The sequence below is a fragment of the Pituophis catenifer genome, unplaced genomic scaffold, assembly GCF_029215685.1.
Source record: "Pituophis catenifer annectens isolate HBS135680 unplaced genomic scaffold, rPitCat1.0.hap2 SCAF_9, whole genome shotgun sequence".
Lineage (NCBI taxonomy): Eukaryota > Metazoa > Chordata > Lepidosauria > Squamata > Colubridae > Pituophis > Pituophis catenifer.
In genome coordinates this window covers 21469757-21490121 of record NW_027256889.1, presented here as the reverse complement: position 1 = coordinate 21490121, position 20365 = coordinate 21469757, and the positions used below count along the sequence as shown (strand labels likewise).

At 42.1% G+C, this 20365-nt stretch overlaps 1 protein-coding gene across 1 annotated transcript in view; it reads left to right on the top strand.

The window, feature by feature from the left end:
* Nucleotides 1-430: 430 nt before the first annotated feature.
* ZMYM4 (zinc finger MYM-type containing 4) overlaps nt 431-20365 on the top strand; it is a 35593-nt gene continuing 15658 nt past the window's right edge. Inside the window, exons 1-13 of the mRNA XM_070950076.1 lie at nt 431-473; nt 1151-1678; nt 3053-3120; nt 5206-5376; nt 6128-6206; nt 6789-7041; nt 8680-8854; nt 13167-13379; nt 15739-15889; nt 16502-16617; nt 17587-17856; nt 19018-19168; nt 19390-19562. Coding sequence (XP_070806177.1) covers nt 1174-1678; nt 3053-3120; nt 5206-5376; nt 6128-6206; nt 6789-7041; nt 8680-8854; nt 13167-13379; nt 15739-15889; nt 16502-16617; nt 17587-17856; nt 19018-19168; nt 19390-19562 — 2325 coding nt within the window. The 5' untranslated portion in view covers nt 431-473; nt 1151-1173. The remainder of the gene's footprint in view (nt 474-1150; nt 1679-3052; nt 3121-5205; nt 5377-6127; nt 6207-6788; nt 7042-8679; nt 8855-13166; nt 13380-15738; nt 15890-16501; nt 16618-17586; nt 17857-19017; nt 19169-19389; nt 19563-20365) is intronic.

Below are 20365 nucleotides of genomic sequence, written 5' to 3'. Positions count from 1 at the left end.
GCAGGCTTTGGAGCTTGTAGTAGCCTTAGTGCTAAACTTAACGTAGCAGGTGGTTCCATATTTTATACGCAAAACTTTAGAAAATATGTCTGTTTCTTTTATTTATATAGCAGGATTATTCACCAGATAACACCAAACTCTAGCATGTGTACTGGGAATTGGATAATAGAGAAGAAGGAAATGTTCTATTCTTAATTAAACCAACCAGAATCACCCAAATGTGCTTTTTTCAAAAAACAACAGGACTTTCTGCTTTTTCTTTGAAGACGTTTTGCTTCTCATCCAAGAAGCTTCTTTGAAAAAACCAGAAAGTCCAGTTGCCTCTTTTGAAAAAAGCACCTTTGGGACAACCATGACCTGGATGACTGAGAATCTCCATAGACAGTTAGCAACCAGAATCACAATGCAATTTTTTTCACCTCTGCAGTTTGAAGACAAAACGGATGCAGTGTTTGGTAACACAGAAGAAGAACGTGAGTATGCAATCATTGGCTCATGAAATATTTCCTTAACCCATTTTGTTTGTGTGTATGTATGTATGAGTTACAAATGTTTCTGTTAAAATAATCCAGAAGTCCAGGCACCTGTAAATGCTGCATATGTTGGTAAAGATGAGAATTAGATCTTGTTCAAAACCTCTACCAGCTGGATTCGGACAAAGGGCACAGAGTTTCTTTTCTCTGATTGAATATAGCCCACAGGACTTAATAGTGAGAGTGATTGCTTCTGACGTCCTTTAAACCTATAGAATCTGTAATGCAGCTATTTTTTTAATATGGTATTTTCATTTTGTGTCATATTGGCTCAAAATGAACGTTGCAGATTTGGAAAAAAAACATAAAAAGGTTTTTCACTATTACCGTAGTTATTTTTCACAGAGTGTGAGAAAAGTCTAATTGAAAACAGGGGACTGATGACTGAAAAGAATTTAATAAATGTTGTACCCATAATTTAAAAAGTTCACATTATGAATAACTTCCTTTAAAAAAAATAGCATAGTCTTTCAGAGAACTCAATTGGTAATATGTTTAGGTCAGACCAATCACGTTAAAAAAATTATGAGTAAGTTCAGCTATATGTTATAGCTGACTCTAAATAAATTGGTTTTTTTTTGTTTTTTAAAGTCATCCTGTTGTCTTCCCCTCTTTAGGTGCAAATATTATAGATTCTGAGATGTCTGAGAAGACAGTCCACAACCTCAGTCCTGCTTTTGACAGCATCCCCTACAGAATGCAGAACCGGACAGGATCCACCAACTCTTTGCTGGATGACAATGATTATTTCCTGAACTCAGGAGACCTTGCAGGAATTCCTGTAGTTGGAAGTGACAACGAAGAAGAGCAGACTTTTGCTCCAAAGGATAGTCTCTCTTCTGCCCTTCGCTCTGAAGATAGCCGGGGAGATGGGAGGAGGGTCCGGGATCATGTGGTGGACAATGAAAAAGACACCCAAATGCAAAACATGATCCAGAAGGATCTCTCCTCCCCTTTTGACAAGGGACCCTCTGTGTTTAAATCCCTGCGGAAAGACTTTAGCATAGCAAGAGATGATAGTAAAGACACTTTTTTGACAAAGGAGAAAACCAGAGAAGGATCTTTCCAAGAACGTGACAAACGTTTGGAAAAAATGCCGAAAGAGCTAGATTCCAGATTGAAAAGCAGTTTACTCGATAAATCAGGTAATATTATTCACTCAGTTTTGCTAGGAGAGTTCAGAGCTCCTTTTTTTTTTTTTTTCCAGGAACTGGCTCATATTTCAAGCTCAGGATAATACGGATTTTTCTTTTTCAGCTAGTGTGGGACTTCAGCCATTGTGGGGTTTCGTTTGCAACAAATCCTAGTTAGCCTAGCACAGGAGTCAGCAACCTTAAACACTCAAAGAGCCATTTGGACACATTTCCCAAAGAAAAGAAAACACCGGGAGCCACAAAGCCCTTCCCACGCCTGACTATTTCCTGAGCGGCCACAAAACTAGCATATGTAGTTGAATTAAACATTCTGCAAGTTTTCTTCAATTTATCCATTGTTGGCCTACTGGAAGTCGAAAAGCTCAATGAACCGCATGCTGAAGGATGTCGCACATTGGCAGTTGTGACTCATATTTTGAGCAACAGGGAGCCGCAGCAGAGAGGTGAAAGAGCCACATGCGGCTCCAGAGCCACGGGTTGCTGACCCCTGGCCTAGCATATTATGAGAAGCAGATCAGAGAGACATCTACAAGGATCTTCCCTGTAAATCATGGTTCAATGTTTTGGCTTGCTTGGGCCACATTGAGTGAAGAGGAATTGTCTGGGGACGCATATAAAATATGTAATATAGTTAATGTTTATAAATAACAACCTTTTATTTTTAATTTTTTTATTATCTTGTGGGGCAGCATTACTAGTTGTCCAGGGCTGCCAGATTGTGCAGCAAAAGTCTAACCCAGGGGTCGGCAACCTTAAAACACTCAAAGAGACACAAAGGCCCTAACCAGAAGGCCCCAGTTCAATTCTGGTTCTCCCCACCATAGGGTCTTCTCCTAGTGTGGTGTCCTTTTCCCTCTACATATCCTAACTGAAAGCCCTATCAATTGTGGAGCTGACTGGTGACAGGGAGCTGCAGCAGAGGGATGAAAGAGCCACATACGGCTTCAGAGCCGCAGGTTGCTGACCCCTAGTCTAACCCATATTTCCAACTTGTGGTCTGCTGTTCAGACTTCTGTGGTTTCCTTGCTGCCATCGGGGTCAGCCTGCCTCTTCTTGACCCACGTGATTCAATTATTATTTTAAACATTTGAAGTTTCTTAGTTCCACCAGTTTAAGAAACTGAAGCACTGCTGAATAAGTTGTCTTTCTTTCCAAAAGCATCTGAAGAAAACACATTGAAATATGTGACACATACTCACTTTAGTTACACACACACACACACACACACACACACACCACACAAATATATGTACATACATACATAATATTTGGAAGATATTGATATAAATGGTCTGGTTTCCACAATCATCCAAGGATTTATTTATTTTTTTTAATGTTACTAATTGCACTTTCTGTATTCCCCAGTTACGAATCAAGTAGATGAAACGTTACGGACACATTTAGCACCGCAAACACCAGAAACTAACTTCAGGGTAAGTAGCGGCTCTTGTGAAGTTTTTCCTTTTATTAGGAGTCACTTTGCAGAGTAAGATGGGCGGCATATGCACTTAATAAGTAAATAAAATTATGTGCCATAAAGCACATTCTGGGGACTAAGATTACTGTAAGAATTTGGTTGTGCTGTTGTACCTTCAGCTAGTGATTGTTTAAGTTATTCTAATGTCCCAGAAGAATGGGGGTGATTAGACGGTAATCATAAGGTGTTTGGCTCTGAAAATACGAAAAAATAGGGTGTAACTGAAAGGCCAGAGGAAGAGTGAATAAATTGCTTGGATAGAAAATTTAAACCAGGCCACAACACACAGTAGCCTGCCTGCAATTCTTTAAGGATGCCACATCTTTTCATGTCTTCATTTGGTAGTTGCAGAGAAGAGCTGGGTGATGGAGTGGCAGCTCTGAAGAGCTGCAAATATGGTCTGCCTTCATGTATACTGTATATGCTAATAGAGGAGAATATTTGTAGTTCAGGGTTGATGTTAGGGATCCTGGGTGCTCTCTGAGCTTGCTTGTTTTATTGATTGATTGATTGAATGAATGAATGAATGAATGAATGAATGAATGAATGAATGAATGAATGAATGACTTTATATTGCCTATTCGCCCATGGCGACTCAAGGCAGCTTATAAAATATAAAACCACATTTAAAACAATAAAACTAATAAGAAGGATGAAATAAATTAAAAGAGCCTTGATAGTACAGGGGTTTAGTGCACCCTGTTATTAACACAGCTGCCTGCAATTTCTGCTGGTTCGAATCTCTCCAAGGCTCAAGGTTGACTCAGCCTTCCATCCTTTCTAAGGTAGGTGAAATGAGGACCCAGTTTGTGGGGGCAATAAGCTGACTTTGTATAAAATATACAAAAGAATGAAGGCTATTGCTTAACGCATTGTAAGCCGCCCTGAGTCTCCGGAGAAGGGCAGCATATAAATCAAATTAAATAATAATAATAATAATAATAATAATAATAATAATAATAATAATAATAATAATAATAAAAATTTAATATAGTATAATATAATAAAATCACCCCCGCCCCGGCAACAGCAGCTCACACGAGCCATTTAATCGGGTGGGCTGCTGGGGATTCGCAGGGGTTTGGGAGAATCTCTAGCTAAGATTCTGTGCAGTTCGGAGAACCGCCAAATCCCTGGCTGACCCTGCCCACCCCTCTCCTCTCAGGAGTCCCCGCACGGCCCATTTTGGATGCAGGTAAGTGCAGGGCGCACGCGGAGGCTCGGGAAGGGCGAAAAATGGGCCTACCAGAAGTTTGGGAAGGCCGGAAACGTCCAGAGTGCCACAGGAGGTTGGGGAGGCAGTTTTCGCCCTCCCAGAGGCTCGAGGAAAGCCTCCAGAGCCCGGGGAGGGCAAAAAGCCCCTCCCCCAGTGCTGCAGGAGGCTGACTAGGCCACACCCACCATGGCCACGCCCACCCAGCAATCGTGCAGAGAACCCCTTGCTAAAATTTTTGAAGCCCACCCCTGCATTTAATGGGCTCCATCCTGCTCTGGGTTCCCCAGGCCCACTGGCAGAACGTTTCATTACCCAAACTAGGTAACATCATCATTAACATCATGGTTAATTGGTTGGCTTACACATTGAGGAAACAGCAGAGTACTCGGACTATTGGTAGTATTGAGTATAGAGGGAAGGAAGTATATCAACAAAGACTAATCAAAGAAGCCTTCTTAGATTATTATACTAAACTATATGCCAAAGATGATATACAGAATCAATTTGTAAATAAATATTTAGAAGAAGAGAGAGTTATAAAAATTTCTAGTGATCAAAAGGAAAGAACGAGTCTACCAATAACAGCTGAGGAGATTATTGTTGCTATTAAACAACTGAAAACAGCTAAAGCTCCAGGAACATCATAACATCTGATGATGTTACCTAGTTTGGCTAATGAAGCATCCACAAGAAAGCAAGCAAGGTCAGAGAGCACCAAGGACCCCTCGCCCTGTTTACGCCAAAGCACTTTTTCTGAATAAAGCCCGAGGCACTGCCTAGCCCTGATGCGAACGCTAAAGCGTGTTTCCAACATCTGTGTTCTAGGAATCTAGCTACCTGTTTGCTAACAAAGACTCTGTTGGCCAAGAGCACGGGAACTCCTACGCGCCCAATATTAGAATCAAAGAAGAGCCTTTGGATAACGACTACGATAAAGCTATGGCACCTCAGCCGGGGCTACTCAATAAAATTAAGGATGAACCAGACAGTACTGAGGTAAGATCTGTCTCCGTTTTCGGGCACGTGTTGTTTTGAGGGTGCATGGGATTTACTCAATATTATGGTCAAAAACTATAGGCATTTACAAACAGGCAACGTTTAAATGGTGTGTAGAGGACCCCAAAATAATCAGCCACTCCTATGCAACATAGGAATTTTAAATGCATTAAATGCAGGAAAAGGCATTTCACAGATTGGGATATTTACAACAGGACCAGGGGTGAAATGCTCCCGGTTCGGACCGGATTGCCCAATCCGGTAGTGATGGCGGTGGGTGGTTCAGAGAACCGATAGCAAAAATCCCTGCCCCCCCCCCCCCCAATGTCCAGCTGAGCCACATGATCATCAGAGGCTTTTTTTTTACTTGTAAAAGCATTTTTTCTACAACCTCTTTGGCCGAAGAGGTTGTAAAAAAATGCTTTTAAAAGGCTCTTGACAATCCCAGCTGAGCCACACAATCGTCAGAGGCTTCTTTTTTAAAAAAAAGATTGTGTGCCATAGCTGATCCCTCCCCCCTCGCGCACTGTTCTACTTACTGCATGCCTCGCACACCTCACATTTGGTGTGTGGTACTCACTGTGCATGCACAGCCAGCGAACCGGTAGTAAACCGGTTCAGATTTCACCACTGAACAGGACTCTCATATGTTGCTGATTGCACTGGGGTTAAATGGTGTGTATTCTAGATAGGGGCTTGGGTGCTTCTGGTTACAGCTGCTGGAATTTCATCTGTGGCCATTTTGTTTCAGGATTATGGCCAGCAGCCAAAAACTCAGGAAGGGGAACTGAAAATCAGTGCTGTGTTTTCTGTCAGTGGCAGCCCTCTCGGTAAGGATCAAGATTTGGGCTGGGTGGGAATTAACAGACATTGTGTGTCCCATCGGTTGCTTGGAGAAACAATTTCACATGTTTTACGTAGACAAGACTAGCCCTCCGCAACATGGCACCTTCTAGAGGTATATTGGTGTGTGCTTACTCACTTGGTTTATATCCTGCCTGGCCTGTAGGAATTCCAGGTTGCGTATGTGGATGCCTCCCTTTATCTTCTCCCCACAGCTTTGTGAAATAGGTTGAGCTAAGAGAAAGAGGCTGGTCCAAAGTCACCCAATGAGTTTCCATGCCTAAGTGTCGAATTAAAACTGGGTCTCCTTGGTCCTAAGTTGGCACCACCACTCCATCATCCTTCTAGAATTCCCAGCCAAGTTAATTGTTTTGATCAAGAAAAGTTGGCCTGGAGAAATTGTGTAAGAAGTATTAAACAGGGGTTGTTGAATTTTTCCTTTTCATCTGTCAGGATTGTGGGGGTTGGGAAATGCATTTGCAGGCAGGGTAAAGTAAATCTTAAAATGGGATTCCACAGATGAGAAGACAACCTCAGTAGCATTGTGTGTGTCTTCTCTTTTTGGCAAGCTCCGCAGCTGACCTCAGGTTTCCCGCCTAACACGCCATCCTCTGGCATGAACAAGCTACTTCCTTCGGTCCCAAGTACGGCCGTTCGGGTTTCCTGTTCGGGATGCAAGAAGATCCTGCAGAAGGGGCAGACGGCGTATCAAAGAAAGGGGTCTACTCAGCTCTTCTGTTCCACACTGTGCCTCACGGGATACACTGTACCAGCTGCCCGGCCACAACCTTTCACCAAGAAAACCTGTTCCAGCTGCTCAAAGTAAGGGGCAGATAAAGGACTCACTCAACGCCCACCTGGTCCTCAAGGGCTTGGTAAAAACAGCAGGGCAGAATGTCAGTAAAAGGGTGTGGGATCATCCAGAGATCATCTGGAATCCAACCTTTGGATTCCTTAAATCCGTGATGGCGAACCTATGGCACGTGTGCCAGAGGTGGCACGCAGTGCCCTCTCTGATGGCACGCGAGTTGTCGCCCCAATTCAGCTCTGCTGTGCACGTGCGGGTGCCTCTCACCGGCCAGCTGGTCTTTGGGTCTCTGCTGTGCATGCATGGGGTGTGTGGGGCGTGCAAGGGTTGCGCACGCATGCACGGGGGTGGGGGGCAGGCATGCACGCATGCACGTACAGGGGCATGCACAGGGGCCATGTGCGCATTGCATTTTGGGGGTTCGGGCGCGCACGCTTTGGGCACTCGGTCTGGAAAAGTATAGTCATCACTGCCTTATATGTTTTGCTCTCTGCCTCTGGACGTAGAGCATAGTCGGAGTTAAAGCATCATGGCCAGCCTTAACACAGGGCTTTAACCCAGAGGGTGTGGCAGTTACATTTTGTAGTGCTTTGATTTTCTTACAGTAAAGCAGAGCTTGTTAAAATCCTTTACAGTGCACCTCTGCGATATATTAAGACAATGCTGGATAAATGAGGCAGTGCTTTGCCAGAATTAAGTCCTCCAGTGGTCCATTCTCCAAGTGTCTGTTGTAGCAACCCCTCCTTCCATGGTTCATGGGCCAGAGAACAGGTCAAAGGTCTTAGTGGTAGATCTTGTTTTGTGGAATGCCCTTCCCTAGTATTTCCTAGGCAGTTTTACTCCAGGATGCATTTGACCCTTGGTTTAGTTTGTTTAGTTATATGGAAAGCTGTGGTATTTACTACTTCCTGTTTTATGATACCATTTAACTTTGTATACTTTTGTTCTTCATTTGTATGTTGACCTTGTTGTGTCCCACTCCTATGCCCGTTCTCTTTAGATCGGTGGGTGACTGTGTAATAAATCCAGGAGTTTCTGGGCAAATAAAACTTGATTAATTAAAGCAATAATTTATGGTCTTACTTTGATAAACTTTCTCAGTCTAGTGCAGAATACTGGCTGGATTCTTGTTATTATTATCCCATATATATCCTAGAGACATATTGATTATTGGTATTTCAGCTTCATGTAATAGTATTTGTGTCATCTGCCTTTAATACTTTCCCCACATTATCTTCTCAGTTAAAAAATCATTAAGGGTGCATCTCTGCAAAATCCTAGAAATATGCACACTATCTCAAACGTCTCTGCATGGTCTCCTCATTTTGCTCCAGGGAATTAGGGGACCTGGCAGGATTCCAGTTCAGCTGGTGGGTGGCATTGAGCAAACGGCATTCTTGGCACCAATGAAACCGTATCTGCTGAATTAAAGCGAATTACCAGACCAGCAATTCCACTGCTTGGCATCCTTAGTTGTGTTAGGATTACAACTTCCATGCTGTTTGAGAAACCTGCAAGTTGCAGATCCAATTCACTGGGAGTTGGGAGAGCGCCAGAGACATTACAGATACAGCCACTGCTTTTGTTCTGTGCGGATCGTTATTTCTGAGTCTGAAAAAGTTAACTCTCCTTCTTTCTCTTTAACTGTTTAGGGACATCCTGCATCCAAAAGACGTGATTACAGCTCAGTTTGACAATACAAATTCCAGCAAGGATTTCTGTAGCCAGTCCTGTCTTTCCGTGTATGAGTTGAAAAGGAAGCCTGTGGTCACCATCCATACAAACAGTATCTCCACCAAATGCAGCATGTGCCAGAAGAATGCAGTGGTAACCGTCTTTGCTAGTCTTTCCTTGTTCTGAATGTTTGGGGTTGTTACATTCTGAGTTGGCTGCCTTTGGAGGTTAGAGCCATCACGTTCAGCGCACATTCAGCAACAAAGCTCCTCAGGTTGCTTTGATGAAACCATTAAACCTATTGAACTTTACGAGTGAATTTTTGAAGTACAATTGGTAAAAGCGTATTGCATGTGTGCCTCAACTAAAGTAAAGGCAAAAGAGAACAAGGAACCATCTGCAGCTCTGCAGAAAAACCTCATTAGCAACTGTGTTGGTTTTTGTAACATATTTCTTGCAACTACATCTGTAGGAGATGACTAGGCTGAGTCCAAGGATATCTTCAATTTGGAATTGCTGTGCTCCCACAAGAGATCTAAGTTCAGCCTCCTGCCTGTGAATTCTGTTGACTCTTATCTAGCGCCAGTTTGCTTTGACTGTTAGAAGATCAGATTCTTGTGTATAGGTAGCATGGAATAAACTCATAGTACTTCCCAGCTCCTGGTTTCTTGCACCCTGACAGAATCTTACATACAGATATAGATGTTGCTTTTCTGAATTAAATTTAAGAGGCCTAACTTTTCCTTCCTTCCTTGAAGATTAATTCCATCTTAACATATCTCATCTTTAACTTCTGTATAAAATAGATGACACAGGTGGGTTTTTGGACCTTTTAAGAGTTTGATGGCGCAGTGGTTAGAGTATTATTGCAGGCTAACTCTGCCCACAGCCTGGAGTTTGATCCTGATGGGACTCGAGGTTGACTCAGCTTTCCATCCTTCTGAAATTGGTATTCATACCATTCAGAGAGTGCTGTAAAGCACTATGGAGCGGTACATAAATCTATTGCTATTATTTTAAAGTTCATACTTACCAATATGCAAATTATATTAAGTTCTTACTTTTTTAGTCTTCCTCGAACAAAGGGAAAAATAGAAGTATTGAACTGGCTGAACCAGTGTCTGGATTCAGTAAAGAAAGTGATGCTTAATCCAGACTCAACCAGATAAAGTACTCAAAAATCAGTAGGCTGGCTGATCCAATGATGGGGCATCACATTATTATGAATAAGGTAACAACTCCCTCCAAAAATAAAATACACAGTCGAGGGTGCTCCTTGGATTAGGGCAGTTTTTGGTCTCTCAGATGCAACATGTGATAGGAAACCTTTACCCAGTTTCAACTGAAGGGCTCAAACCATGTTTAGACAAGAATAAGTAAAGGTAAAAGTTCCCCTCGCACATATGTGCTAGTCATTCCCAACTCTAGGGGGTGGTGCTCATTTCTGTTTCAAAGCCGAAGAGCCAGCGCTGTCCGAAAACTTCTCCGTGGTCATGTGGCCGGCATTACTAAACGCCAAAGGTGCACGGAATGTTGTTACCTTCCCACCAAAGGTGGTCCCTATTTTTCTACTTGCATTTTTTACGTGCTTTCGAATTGCTAGGTTGGCAGAAGCTGGGACAAGTAACGGGAGCTCATCCCATTACATGGCACTAGGGATTCGAACCGCTGAACTGCCGACCTTTCGATTGACAAGCTCAGCATCTTAGCCACTGAGCAACCACATCATTATATTATATTACATTACATTACATTACATTACATTACATTACATTACATTACATTACATTACATTACATTACATTACATTACATTACATTACATTACATTACATTACATTACATTACATTATTAGAATAGACTGTTCCAAATTGCTCTGTGTATATAACAAAAAAATTATCAGGAATAATAAAAATCAATACTTAAATAGGTTCTTTCAGTCTGATGTTCATCCCATAGATTTGAAGAATTTTTGTTAAAAAAATCTGTGTAAGAATAATTATCTTTAAAAAATATGCTAACCAGTTCTCAAGAGTCTTAATTGCACCTCATTTAGAGACTCCAAATAATCTTCCCCTAACTGTCTCTGTGACAACTGAAATGATCCACTCATTTAGTAAGAGGCAGACAGTTTGCTCTTAATATTTAATGAAAAAAATCCAAACTTGGCAATAAAGCATTTATTTATATGGCTTGTCAGAGTTTGTTAACACATTCATAAGCCCCCAATAATTATTTTTAAACATTATGTCTGTTCTTAGCAATATACTTCAGTATTAAACATTTAGCCTTGGATATATTTGGGAATAAGCTCCAATGTGTTTTGTAGCACTTATAGCACAAGCGGACATAATTACCTTCGATATATGCAATTCATTGAATTAGATTCAGATTTAGTCAAACTTAGAACATTGTAATCAGCAAGAGGGATTTCATTTTCAGTGGATCTATTATAAACATTACAATAGAGCTGTGCAAATTTTTTTGAATTCGAAACACTTCAAGCTTGAAACTTTTACACTTGAGATGGCTGTTTTGGCCTTATGTGATGAATTTTAGAGCAGCTGCAGAATGGTCAAAGAGAGTATCAGGATTGCTTCCAGTAAGAAAACCTGCTTTGAACTTGAATCATAGAGTTCTGGGCTTAAAGCATTTTGAATTTGAAACGTTTTGCATACTGTTATAATTCAAGGAGGCATCCAACCAGAAGTCCAGCTCCTAACATTGCATTTTTCCATGGTAAAGTGCAAATGGGATTGAATTGACTCTCCACCTTTTTTCAGTTTTTAGGTACTTTTCACTGGGTCCTGTTCTATACTGATAGGTGTGATAACACAATAAATGGGAAATATCGATTATATTTTGATCTTCCCCCCATAAACATTAAAAAGAAACTTTTAGGCTACTGCTAGATATATTCACTTCACTCATTGCTAATTTCTGTTTGTTCAGCTTTTTAGTTTGGTGCCCTTTTTAAAAAATTTTGTTTGTATCCCTCGTACAAAGGACAAAGCAGTGTTCCATTTCCTTCCCATTTAATCCCTGTCATGACCTTCTAGTTAGGCTGAGAGTTAGACTGGTCTTAAATCACCCAGGGGGCTTTATGTGGCTGAATAGAAACTCCAATTGGGCTGTCCCCAAGACCAGCCCAACATAAAATCAGTATTATACACTGGCTCAGATAAAGTCAATTTAAAACTCTTAAGTAGTGTCTGGAATATGCTTATGCTCAGCATTTCTAATGCCAGATGACAAAAAACCATAAATGTAATGGTAACCATAATCTGAGCTCCGGCAGCAGCAGTAAATGATTATAAGTAGAGGTGTTCTTCACTTAACTATGGAAATTGGACCAGCAATTTAGATCACTGCTGAGTGGTGCAGTCATAAAGCGTGTGACTGCATCAACTTACAACAGCAGTTGTGGCAGTCCTAGTTGCCGTTGTTAGGTGAATCACATCTAGTTGCAGCATCCCATAGTCCTATGTTTTACCATTTGTGATCCCCTGTCAGCTTTCTCAGTGATTGTGAGTCGGTTTCTAAGAGCCTGAATCACAATCACATGACTGCAGGGATGCTGGGAGGGCCACAATTGCGAAGATCCGTTTTAAGTTCCTCTCGTATAAGTGTGTCATAAATTGCACTGGCTGCTGAATAAATGGTTGTTCAGCAAGGATTACCTGTCTGCAAGAAGCAGTCTCATTGGGCATCAGAGTAGCTGCCGCTGCTGTAGTTCTTCGACAGTATTTTACTAGTTTAAACTAAATTTCCCTAGTCTGGTACCTGATTGATATATTGCGCTTCACTTTCATCCAGCATGGCTACACTTCTTATATTCTATGCCCTCCTGATATGTGGAGTTCAACTCCCAGAATTCTCCCCACTAGCAAGTCCACACAGCTAAGAATTTCTATTATTGGGATGCTTTGTTTGGGCTTGCTAAAGAAGGTGGGAGTTGTTAGTCAGACTTCCTGGAAAGCGCCACATCTGGGAAGGTTCCTTTTGGAGGTTTTTCGGCTTGGACCAAACCAAAATAGATTGAAAGCATGCCAAACTGGAGGATCAAGCAAGCTCATTGACATGTCTTTGCATTTCATAAATGGGGCTTTAATCTCCCCTGCTTTTAAGGAATTGCCCAGATCAGAACTGGTGATCCCAAAATGTTTGTGTGTGTGTGTGTGTGTGTGCGTGTGTGTGAGAGAGAGAGAGAGAGAGAGAAAATAGAGAAAGAAAAAGAAAGAGAGAGTGAGAGAGAAAGAGAAAGCGAGAGAGAAAGAAAGAACGAGAGAGAGAAAGAAAGAAAGAGAAAAAGAAAGAGAAAGAAAAAGAGAGAAAGAAAGAAAAAGAAAGAAAGAAAAAGAGAGAGAAAGAGAAAGAGAGAGAGAAAGAGAGATGGAGAAGCTCCTTTGATAGACGTCTGAGGTCATTCTTCTGGCAGTAACTGTCTTGCTTTTCCTACCTACAGATTCGGCATGAAGTGAATTACCAGAACGTTGTACACAAGCTTTGCAGCGATGCCTGCTTCTCCAAGTTTCGTTCTGCAAACAACCTGACCATGAACTGCTGTGAAAACTGTGGGGGCTACTGCTACAGTGCTTCAGGACAGTGTCACATGCTTCAGATAGAGGGGCAATCCAAAAAGTTTTGTAGCTCAACATGCGTCACCGCCTATAAGCAGGTCTGGGTTTCCTCCCGCCTTCTAACTTTTGAAGAGCACATTTCTTTGCAAATAGGACTTTGCATGTTAAGTTTCCTAAGGGATTGGGAAGGGTTGTAAGGAATGGGGAGAGCAGCTTCAAGACAGTCACTTCAATATAAGAGGCTCTCTTGAGGCTGCATGCCCTTCGGAGCTGTATATCAGATATGGTCCTTGACTTACGACTACAATTGGCACCAGAATTTCCATGACTAAGCAAGGCGATTGTTAAGTGAGTCATGTCTAGTTTTGTGACATTTTTTTGCCATGGTTCTTAAGCAAATCACTGCAGTTGTTAAATGAACCGTGCAGTCATTAAGCGAATCCGGCTTCTCAAATTGACTTTGCTTATCGGAAGCTGGCTGGGAAGGTTGCAGATGGAGGTCACATGACTGCAAAACTGCAGCCATCGTAAAAACACATCGGTTGCTAAGTGCCCAAATTTTGATCATGTGAGCATGGGGATGCTACAACAGTTCCAAGTACGAGGACCCGTCACAAGTCATTTCTTTCAGTGCCATTATAACTTCGAACAGTTCCTAAACGAATGGCTGTAAATTGAGGACTACCTGTATATTGGCTTCTTCCATATCGGACAAATCCCTGCAAAGTAACAAGTTGAGGAGATAACCGACAGCAAGCAGCAGCCCATTTCCAGTATTTTTCAAATCTTTTCAAAAACTTAATCAATTTTAGGGGGAGTGGAGACCCCGTGCCCCTCTCAATATTTTCCACATTGTAAGAGTCAAACATTTTCAAGGAACAGATCTATCTGTCCTTGAATGCATATGAGGACCCCAATTCTCCAGGATCCTCATTGGTGTATAGAATATATATCAGGGGTGAAATCCAGCAAATTCTGACAGGTTCTGGAGAACCGGTAGAGGAAATTTTGAGCAGTTCGGAGAACCGGCAAAAACCACCTCTGGCTGGCCCCAGAGTGGGGTGGGAATGGAGATTTTGCAATATCCTTCCAGGAGTGGGGAGGGAATGGGGATTTTACAGTATCCTTCCCCTGCCACGCCCACCACACCACACCCACCAAGCTACACCCACAGAACCAGTAGTAAAAAACCAGTAGGCTTTTTTTTCCTGGCAGCCAGCAAACATTCTGATGCCCATTGGGAGTCTCCTTAGTCTCCCAATGGGCAGCAGAGTGTTTGCTGGCTGCCAGGAAAAAAAAAAGCCTAGAAACTAGTGGATTGTGATTTCACTGAACTAGGGCTGCATAAAAATCTTGGTTTACGTAGGAAGAACCTGGCTAATTGCCTTCTGCTCCCGGGGTCAGTGTAAAAAGAGGGCAAAGATAGAGAGCTGACCCCTGAAAAACACCTGATGAGAATGATTGGAAAAGAGAAATTAAGCCTTTTTTTTCCAACCAGCATTCAAGGTGTTCTCCACTTTACAATTTTCAGAAAAAAAAAATACTTGGATTTATGGGGAATGTATTGAGTCAAGAGGAAATTGTGTACAGGTAGCCCTCGATTTACAATCACAACTGAGTCCAACATTTCTGTCATTACACAAGACAGTTGTTATTCAGATTTGCCCCATTTTATGCCCCTTTTTTTAATTATTTATTTATTTATATGCCGCCCTTCTCCGGAGATTCAGGGCGGCTTACAATGCGTTAAGCAATAGCCTTCATACTTTTGTATATTTATACAAAGTCAGCTTATTGCCCCCACAAACTGGGTCCTCAATTTACCTACCTTAGAAAGGATGGAAGGCTGAGTCAACCTTGAGCCTTAGTGAGATTCGAACTTACAGTAATTGCAGACAGCTGGTGTTAATCACAATGCTATCAGTCTGCTGAGCCACCAGGCCCGGTTTCTTGCCAGAGTTGTTAAGTGAATCCCTGCAGTTGTTAAATTAGTAACACCGCTGTTGAATGAATCTGGCCTCCCCAATTAACTTTGCATGTCAGAAGGTCTCAAAAGTTGATTACATGACCCCGGGACACTGCAACCCCTCTTAAAGAGGTGCCAATTACCAAGCTGCTGAATTTTGATCATGTGACCCAAAGGGATGGCTGCAATGGTCGCAAATATGAAAAATGGTCATAAGTCACTATTTCAGGGTCGACGTAACTTCAAAAGGTCACTAAATGAATGGTTGTAATCAAGGACTTCCTGTACTTTTCCCTCCATCTACCATTTTTCGATGAAGACTGAGCTCTCTATCAAGATACACAGTTCCTGCCTTTCATGTGATATAAACAACTTGAAGTAACTTTCTGTGGTCTGCCAGATCGAGAGAGCGCATGTTTCAGATTAAACAAGCCTTTTCACCTCGTATTGTCGCTTTATGTATGGTTCCTTTCTTTTTTTTTTTTTTCCAGAAGTCTGCAAAAATCACCCCCTGTGCAATGTGTAAATCCCTGAGATCTTCAGCGGAGATGATTGAAAGCACAAATAACGTGGGGAAAACAGAGCTCTTTTGTTCCGTGAATTGCTTGTCGGCACACAGAGTCAAAGTGGTGACATCGTCAGGTAATTCACACACCTGACGATGAAAAGTGACATATTTTTCAGAATATAAGATGCACCTTAGTTTTTGGGGAGGAAAATAAGAAAAAAGCTGATTGGCAGGTGGATCGGCCTCCCGGAATACCCCCAATCAGCTGTTCCCAGAGGTGAATTTTAGTAACAGGTTCCTTGGTTGTGAGCTCTGTGCCTTGCTTTTTTTGGGGGGGGGGGTGTTTCTGCCTCTGAAACTTCTGAAACTCTGTTTCAGAAAAAAACTTTTTTTCCTGCCTCTGAAAGCGTCTGAAACAGCTTCAGAAAAAAAGTCTCTGAAGCTCTGTTTGGGGGCTTCTTTTCTCAAGCTCTGTTTGGGGGCTTCTTTTCTCAAGCTTCTTTTCTGATGCTTTTTTCAGCCTCTGAAGCCTCCATTTGAGAAGCTGGGCAGGGCTATATTCAGAGTATAAGAGGCACCCAGATTTTCACCCTCTTTTTTGGGGGAAAAAGGTGCATCTTATACTCCAAAAATACGGTACTTTTCTCCGTAATTTCATATATGTTCAGAAAGCAACAGGACAAGCTTGTATTAAATTTGCTCTCTTTTCTTGACACGTGTTGCTTAATTTATTTTTTTCCTGCCAGGTGTCCAGGTCCAGTGTAATAGCTGTAAAACCTCAGCCATCCCTCAGTATCATCTTGCAATGTCAGATGGAAGCATACGTAATTTTTGCAGCTATAGCTGTGTGGTGGCTTTTCAGGTACATCTTAAGTCTCAGTCTCTCTCCTACTTTTGATTGCATCGTTCTGAATACTTACGAGTCAGGGTAGGTGGAATGTGGGGATTTCTCAAGACAGAACCAAGCTGCATGTTCTGTCATACAGTATATACCTCCTTACTAGTACTGATGATGTTACTTACCCTGTTTCCCCCAAAATAAGACATCCCCTGATAATAAGCCCAATCGGGCTTTTGAGTGCATGGCAATAAGGCCAAGCGCTTATTTCAGGATTCAAAAAAAATATAAGACAGGGTGTTATTTTTGGGGAAACATGGTAGTTAGGGTAATGAAACATCTGCAAGGAAGCAAGCAAGTTCAGAGGGCACCAAGGACCCCTCAGTGTATATCTTTGATGTGAAGAAAGCACATGTGGCTTTAATTCTCAAGGAAGCTGCTAGAAGTGCCACTGTTAAAATTTTTAGACAGTTTTGTTAAATTTGTATATCAGAAGCCTTTCTGTTAAGAGAGTTGACAGTCTTTGGGATGTTTGGAAGAGACCAAGTTGTCCTGATAAACAGAAGGCTAGCAAAAAAAATATTGATCTCTCTTTAAGCTGTTGCAGCATGGACTCTCTGTCCCTTCCACTGCTACAAACAGGTGGGTTTGGATCTGGCCGCCCTCTGCAAGATAGCAAGTCCAGCCACCTCTTTGTAGACCTGCAGTAAGAATGCCGTATCATATACAAGATTGCTCCATAGAAGTCTGTCAGAAGGTTACCATATGGGGCCTGCAAAACAGCCACTAGATGGTAGCAAGGAGGTAGAATTTTCTGAATTTCTTTGCTGCCATCTAGTGGTCCTATAGATGTTTGCGGCTAGATACAGTAGCCCCAGTTTTGATGGCTTATGGTTAGACTGTTTAAGTCTCAGTTGGTATTGGAGATGAATTGGACAAGGATAGGGCGTCATTGTGCAAATCTGCATTGGTTCCTCTCTTTGTCCCTTCCAGAATTTGTTCAACAAGCCCACGGGAATGAACTCCTCCGTGGTGCCTTTGTCGCAGGGCCAAGTGATTGTCAGCATTCCCTCAGGAGCGACGGTCTCTGCGGCGGGCAATACTACCTCAACAGTCTCTCCCAGCTCGGTCAGCAGCTCAGCCGCGGCCGGCCTTCAGAGGCTGGCTGCCCAGTCCCAGCAAGTCTCCCGCACCGTCGCCAAGCTCAGGTGTCAACACTGTAATCGTCTCTTTGCAACGAAGCCCGAAGTGCTCGACTACAGGGTAATTGGCACCTGCCATTGTTGTTGTTCACAGATGCCTTGACGTCGGACACATGAGGGCTGTAATTGTGGACAAGAAGCCTAGTGACAGGCAAGGTCGTGTGTATTCCATGCTTAGTTCCCCTCCCCCCCCCCTTAAACCATAAAATTGTTTGCACCGGCAAAAAGTGAAGCTTGAGACTTGTGTGAATAACGCAGATTGTTCCTATTTGCATAATGTCTCCTTTTGCTAAGTCCTTAGGCTAAATAACTACATTAAAAAAAAATTATTCTGCACATCTTTCACCCGTAAGGTAATTAATTCCTTGGGGGGGGTGGGGTATAGGACAATTTGCTGTCACCAACCCATCGTGGCCATCTCGCCACAGCCAACTTGTCACGGGACATTTCCAAAAGAAATGACCTAATCCCAATCGTCCCAAAGGTGCTTTTTCAAGAGGCAACTGGACAAGAAGCTTCTTGGATGAGAAGCGAAACGTCTTCGAAGAAAAACCAGAAAGTCCAGTTGCTTCTTGAAAAAGCACCTTTGGAATAACCAGGACCTGGATGACTGAGAATCTCCATACCTAATCCAATAAATGTTATCCCCCACTGTCTCTTCGCCATTATTTCCATTTTTGTCAATGGAAATAATGTTGAAGACACAGTGGGGGATAACATCGCATTGAGTTAGTTACCCCACATGGAATTGTCTTTCGGCAAGTTGGCTCTGGCGACATGGCTGCGGTGAGTTGTCCCATTCCATTTCCTGGGGGATTTTGCAGCTCATAAAAGTGGCAAGTGACAACTCTTTTTTTTCCCCCAGCTGCTGGGAAAATTCTTTTACCACTATTCTCTCTTCTGAGATTCAGCAGGCATTGCTCACCTGTTTTTTAACTAATCCCGTACAGCTCTTAAGACCTTGGCTATGGATTTTTAATGACAGCTGTGAATTTTCGTTTCTGAGCAGACTACAGACTGGCAGCTCTGCAAATGGCAGCCGGTAGTCTTGATTAATGACAGATCTTGGCAGGTTCTTGGTGTGAGGTTTTGGGGGGATTTTATTTTATTTTTTTGTCTTTTAAATGGAAATGGGTGAACTTGCATTTCTTTGAGAGAAGCACACGATGGCATGTTCTTTTTTGAATTGGGCTCCATTGTTTTTTTTCCCCCTTGATTGCAGGGCAAAATGTTCCAGTTTTGCGGCAAGACCTGTTGTGATGAATACAAAAAAATAAATTGTGTCATGTCAATGTGTGAATACTGCAAAATTGACAAGATCGTTAAAGAAACGGTGCGATTTTCAGGCATTGATAAATCATTCTGTAGTGAAGGTAAGAAAGCATGGGCCTCATTGGCATTCAGTTCCCAAGATAGGCAGTGGTGGAAATGGTCATTTTAATCATCATTTCTGCCGTGTATGCTTCTTGCATAAAATAAAAAGCTTTTAACTTTCGAATTGCAAAAGAATTTGCTTCTGAAATGGTTACACATTGGGGAGATGGTTAGAGAATTCTAACTCATTGTCGTTTGTTGTTCTCGGCTCTTTTTCTAGGCTGCAAGTTGCTTTACAAGCATGACTTAGCCAAACGATGGGGGAATCACTGTAAAATGTGCAGCTACTGTTTGCAAACCTCTCCAAAACTGGTACAGAATCACTTTGGAGGCAAAGTGGAGGAATTCTGCTCAGAAGATTGCATGTCAAAGTTCACAGTTTTGTTTTATCAAGTAAGTTATCCTAGCGCTCTTCAAATCCGTCTTCTAGCGAGTCTTCCTCTTGGAAAAACGGTGCTTCAGCACAGCAGGGTATCTTTTATCACCGGTGAATTAATTGGGATAGAAAGTACTGCTTCCTTAAGGATCGTCAGTGAGCCTTAGAATGTATCATTTTTAGGTCAGCCCTACCTCTATATATATTAAATCTATATATATTAAATCATGTTACATAATGACCCCTTATGGTATTCAGGTAGTCCTCGTATACCATATCCCACTACAGTTGGGACTTGCAACTCTGTTGCTAAGTGTTCTGGCCATTAAGCAAAACATCCTATGACTGTGACAGACTTACAAGCTCATTTCCACTGTGGTCTTTAAGCAGCTTACCCACGGACATTAAGTGAGACTTCATGTAACCGTAACTTGTGATTTTCCATTGATTACGCTTGTCGGAATCTGGTTTTGAAGCATACTAATGGTGATCCCATGACCACAGGGTGCCACAATGGTTCTGAGTGGGAGGACCAGTTGTAAAGTTACTATTCATTGCGATCATAACTCCGAACGGTTGCTAAACAGGGCATTCACTAAGCAGGGACTAATAGAAATAATGTTTTGTTTATTTAGTCATCACTGTGTACTGTTCCAATTAGGTAGCTCCAAACCAAACACAAAGTAAAGATTGCAAAGCATAATAGAGAATTACACTGCTGTATAGCGTTTCAGCAGCTAGCAGCTGGCTGATCTTATTTGCACTCAGCAGCTAAGCAAAGGTTGGCCTGTTTAGTACTTCAATAGGACACTGTCCAGAA